Below are 5,442 nucleotides of genomic sequence, written 5' to 3' on the forward strand. Positions count from 1 at the left end.
TTCTGCTGTAAGGAAAGGCTGAGAGAGCTGGGACTGTTCAGCCTGGAGAAGAGAAGGCTCGGGGTTATCAGATTATACAGGTACCTGAAGGGAGAGCACAGAGAGGATGGAGATGGGCTCTTCTCAGAAGTGCCCACTGACAGAGTCAGAGGCAATGGGCACAAACTGAAACACAGGAGGTCCCCTCCAAACACCAGGAAACACCTTTTCACTCTGAAGGTAACTGAGCACTGGCACAGGCTGCCCAGAGAGATTGGAAGCATCCATAAAGACCATCGAGTCCAACTGTGCTCCTTACAGGAATATCTAAAACTAAACCATGTAACAAAGAGTGTCATTGAGATGCTCGTTGAACTCTGACAGGGTTGGTGCTGTAACCATTTCAGTGCGGAGCCTGTTCAGTGACTGATCACCCTCTCAGAGAACTTTTTCCTAGTATCAAATCTGAGCTTCCCCTCACACAGCTTCATTCTGATTCGTCATGTACTATCAGTGACCAGCTGAGAGAGGAGCCTCCATCCTTGGAGATATTCAAAATCCATCCAGATACAGTCCTGGGTAACCTGGTTTAGGTGGCTATGATTAAGCACAGATGTTGGGCCAGATACCTCAGACGTTCCTTCTAACTCCAACTGTTTTGTGATTCCATGACTTACGATGTTGTTGACTGACCACAGGTTGAACTACAGGTTCATGCTAAAAAACTCCTCTGCAACAGGATGGATGTATTTAATATCATATAAAGCGCTTCACTGTATCATGTCTGCTGGCCCATTCTTGTTATTTGGCTCAGCTCTCTCATGGCTACTCTTCGGGGAGTTTGCCCATCGAAATGTCCAACCAAATCCTTACTCCAGCACATTTCACACCACAAGCCACCTTCGTCCACCGCCCTGTGAGGATCCTCACCTCTCAGCGAGGCGCGATGCGGACACGCGCTCACCCCGCCATGCGGGGGCCTCGTCCTGAGGGAAGGGGCCACCCTCTGCAGACGCGGGATCTCGGCTCGGTGTCGCGCCGGGGGCCGGGCCGGCGGACCCCGCCGGACCACGCTCCGAGGGCAGGGGGCTCCGGCCCCCCCCCCCCGCCCTCACGGCCACGGCCCCCGGCGGGGGCGGGGCGGGGCCGGGCCCGCCCCGACGCGTTTCGAACGGGCCAACGGGCGGCGCAGGGGGGGCGGGCGCGCGCAGGCCCCGCCCGGGACTTTAAAGCGCCATTTTGTGCTGGGCGCAGGACATCGATCGCTGCTCACACCCGGCGGGCGCCCGGCGGCGGCCGGAGCCTGCCTTCGGCGCTGCCTCCGCTCTGCCTTCTCGGCGTCTGTCCCGCCACCCCGTCCCGCTGCCTCCATGACCCGCAGTAGGAAGCAGGCGGCGCTGGAGAGAGGAGCCGGGAAGATGAACACAGAGGCGGGGAGCGCCGCGGCGGCGGCCGCGGGAGCCCGGGCGGCGACGGCGACGGCGGCAGGGGCAGCCGGCGGCGAACCGGCGGCCGCCGCCTGGGGGCTGGAGGGGGAGGCGGAGAAAGTTGTGTACTCGCGCTCGCAGGTCTCCTTCGCCGGCACCAAGGCGCTGGGCGACGCCCTTAGGCTCTTCATGCCCAAGTCCACGGAGTTCATGAGCTCCGACTCGGAGCTGTGGAACTTCCTCTGCAGCCTCAAGCACGAGTTCTCCCCGGTCATCCTCCGCAGTAAGGACGTCTACGGATACTCCTCCTGCCGCGCCGTCGTCCCCGACCCGCCGCCGCCCTCGGAGCGGCCCCGCCGCCGCGCCGGCAAGCGGCGCTTCCCGGCCGCCGACGCCAAGCGCCGGGCCGGGGCGGCGGGCGGCAGCGCCAAGCGGCGGCGGCGGCGGCGGCGCCGCAGGAGGGAGCGGGGCAGACAGCGGCCCGCTGCCGGTGGCCCCTGCGCCCAGGAGGAGGAGGCGGCGGCGGAGGCGCCGGGGCCGCTGGGCGAGCAGGCGGACAGCGAGCAGGGCAGCCCGGCGGCGGCGGCGGCCGCCTGGGAGCCGTTCGGCGGCAAGTCGCTGGAGGAGATCTGGAAGGCGGCCACCCCTCGCCTCACCACGTTCCCCACCATCCGTGTGCGGGGCAGCATGTGGAACCGGCGGAGCCTGGCGGCGGCGCGGCGGCGGGCGCAGCGGATCCTCGGAGTGGATCTGTCCCCCGTGGTGCGGGTGCGCCGCTTCCCCGTGGCACCGTCCTGAGCCTGCGGGGGCTCCGCTCCCCGCGCCTCACCTTGGCCGCGGTGCGGACAAAGAGACCGGTATCAGTCACCTGTTTACATTGCTTTTGTCTGGATCGTGTTCTGCTGCTGCACTTTATGGCCCGCTCGGGCGGCGCCGGGCCCCCCGCCGCACGGGGGGCGGCCTGCCGGGCCCCGGCCTCGCCCCAGGGTGGGACCGCCTGACAGGTATCACGCGTGGGGACCAAGTTCCACTTCCACTTTTTTTTCTCTCCCATTGGGCTACCTCACTGGTCCAGAAGTCCACCCAAGAAGTTATTTTCCAAAGGAACTTACTTTCATGCTTGTATAATAAAGCACCATTTGATTCTTGCTTTTTTTTTTTTTTTTTTTTCTTTCCCCACCTTCCCCTTTTCCGATGGATTATGTATGCTTTGTGGTGTTGCACTAGTATGTGCTCAGGGTATTTTGAATCCCAAGCATTCCCAAGTTTCAGTTTACTCTGATAAAGGATGCATAAAGAATGGAGGTTCAGGACTTGTGGCTGTTCTTGATGGTGCAAAAACTTTTTAAATTTTAATTTCACGAGTTTAGTGATATATAAAGATGTATTGCGCAGTATAATTGTTACACTTTTGTATCTAAAGTAATTTTTAAAGTTTTCTAGTTGAACTAAGTATTTGTTTCTATGGAGCACCTAAAGATAGAATCATCCTGATATTTTATAACCCTGTTTACTTTAGGGAAGCTCATTTGGTCAACCTAAGTGAACTTAATAAAAGTCAAAGAACAAATGGTGTTTCAGTTCAATGAAACTGCACAGGGATGGGTTCCTGGTGAAGTACACCACCACTGAGGTGCTCTGTGTCAGCGAGCTCTGGCTTTGAGAAGAATGTAACTGCTTATCAAAGCAATATGTAGGTGTCTGGAGGTGAACTATGATCCAGCATTGGTACTGACAGCCATAAGTCAGCTTGCATGACACAAATATGACACTCAAGTGCCTCTCTCTGCAGAAAGAGTAAGACTTGATATCTGGTCACTCGATAACAAACTTAACACTCGTCCTGTGGTTGTGAGATGGTTAATGATGGATAATTGTGTTTAATATAATTACTTGCACATAATTATTTTTATAAACCTTTCATGGGTTCCACAGACTGATGAAAAAGTCATTATGTAGCTTGATTATTTTGACTGAAAAATAACATGTAGTCATTCTATATGATAGGCAGTCTCTCTTTAAATTGATTTATTAAAGTTTTTTTTTAGCTGTTAACTTTGCCATTGGTTTGTGAGGAGCAAAGGTGTGTGTGAGGGAGAAAGTGATTATTCTCTTTTTACATTAATTTTTTATGTTTGCATGAGGGTTAAGAAATGCTGGGTGATACACAGCTTATGTTCCAACTATCCTGGCAGATGGGACTAATGAGTTTTCATGGTGGAATGAACAACCTCCTAACTTGCTTATAGAATCATTTGGTGATTTAAAATTTCTGATGTCTCTTGACTCCTTGTTGCCTGCCTTCAACAAAGGCAGTATGACATCTTGATGGTGTAGGGGCTGCTTGTAAAAACTTGCTAGTGTTAACATAAAGTGGCCAGCTTCTTCTAAAAACTTGTATATTTGGTTGGTTTTTTCTTACTTAGTGAAGCTGCAAACTCCTTATTCTTCCAAACTAATGCTTAATCTATTCTACATCCATTTGGCTTTTGAAATTGTTTACATAACGTTAGACCTTCTGCTGATGGCTGCAGTAGTGCCACGTCGCATTTCAGAAGTGAATTAAATGAAAGTTCAAGGGTGCATGTTATTGTGCTGTTCCTCTGGGTATAATACCTGCTTAACTGTAAAAGCAAAATTGGGTTGATTTAAAACCCAGTAAGGCAAGCTGCAGAGTTACCAGATGCTGAGGCTCCAGGTATTTCAATTTTAAAATTCTACTGCAGAAACACAGGAGTATCGTTACTAGTTCTTAAAGTGTATAGGTGATTTCAGTGCTCCTGCTGTTAGGTTGAGGGGTTTTTTAGTATTATTTTCAACTCTGTAGAAAGATGATAAAATTAAGGATTTGGCTTGTGCAGATTCTTAATTCCTAAACAGGCGCAGGACAGGCTAGGTCAGATTTCAAGGGTGAGAATTAAGGCTGCCAGAGGTATGATGTGGGAGACACTGTATTGAATTTGTGCTGCCTTGTTTGGAGACATATCCTGAAATGTTCTGTGTAAGAACAAAATACAGTGAAGTAACTTATAACTGTTGAGTGACTCTTGCTCTGGGGGCTCTATGAGTAAGACTTGCTTATTTTTCTCTTGGTTGTGCTTTGACTTCTTGGTTTAGAAGCGGGAGCTTTATTGGGTGTATAGTGTGTTTTGCTGATAACCTGTTAGCATGTTGGGTTGAAGTTTCACTGATGTCTGAACTCCTCTGACAGCTGCATTTATGGATTATTAACTGAGCTATTTCAGCTTGTGAAGTCAGTTAAGAATGGGAAATCTTTAGTCAGGTTTTCTGGTGATGTAATGAGCTGAAATAGCTCAGCAAAGGTTCTGAGTACAGGACAGGGTGTGAAAGCCAACAGGTCACAGGGAAACTAGACCAGCTTATTTCATGATCGCTTTCATGGCAGTTTGTGGCAATCCAGGACAGGATTGTCTGTGGTCCAGTTTCCCCCCATCTTCTTCCTTCTCAAAGGTGCTATTCCCATCTACTTCTCTGTATTCATCTGATGAAATTAAGCAAGCAGAAAATTCTTCAGTTTTAGGTTTGGCCTCTGTTCAACCTTCTAGCTGTAGACCAGATCTGAAGAAGATTGGGAAGGGGTGTGCAGTATTGCCACAATATTGAGTTGGATAATTTTAAACATTATAGCAGTAGTTTTTTTTTTTAAATGAAAAGGGATGATACTATTTTTGTACTCTACATTTATGTGTGGTGTTGGAGTTAGCGTAATGGATTAGACAAACCTCTGGTCTGACTCCATGTGGCTGTTCCTGCACCCACACTGAGCAGTGTGAGAAGTGTGAGATGCTTGATTTAACTCAGTGGTTTCAACATCCTGTCACATGGGGCTAATTCTGAGACTGACAAAATTCAGGCCCAGAAAAAATCCAGTGTACAATGCCCATTCTACTTTAGTCAGCACAGATAGTCTCATATTAAACAGGAATTTTGTGGTAGCCTTTGTTGCTGGTTCCCTCCCTTATGAGCTCCCTTTATGGAATATAATATGGGCTATTTTCTTTACTACATCTGAATT

At 50.4% G+C, this 5,442-nt stretch overlaps 1 protein-coding gene across 1 annotated transcript; it reads left to right on the top strand.

Annotated features, from left to right (window-relative positions):
- Positions 1–1,229: 1,229 nt before the first annotated feature.
- Positions 1,230–2,976, top strand: CCDC71L (coiled-coil domain containing 71 like). The gene has a single exon (XM_053943021.1). The coding sequence runs from the start codon at positions 1,350–1,352 to the stop codon at positions 2,202–2,204; it is 855 nt and encodes a 284-aa protein (XP_053798996.1). The 5' UTR covers positions 1,230–1,349; the 3' UTR covers positions 2,205–2,976.
- Positions 2,977–5,442: the final 2,466 nt, after the last annotated feature.

Source organism: Vidua chalybeata, chromosome 5, assembly GCF_026979565.1.
Source record: "Vidua chalybeata isolate OUT-0048 chromosome 5, bVidCha1 merged haplotype, whole genome shotgun sequence".
NCBI classification, from domain to species: Eukaryota; Metazoa; Chordata; class Aves; order Passeriformes; family Viduidae; genus Vidua; species Vidua chalybeata.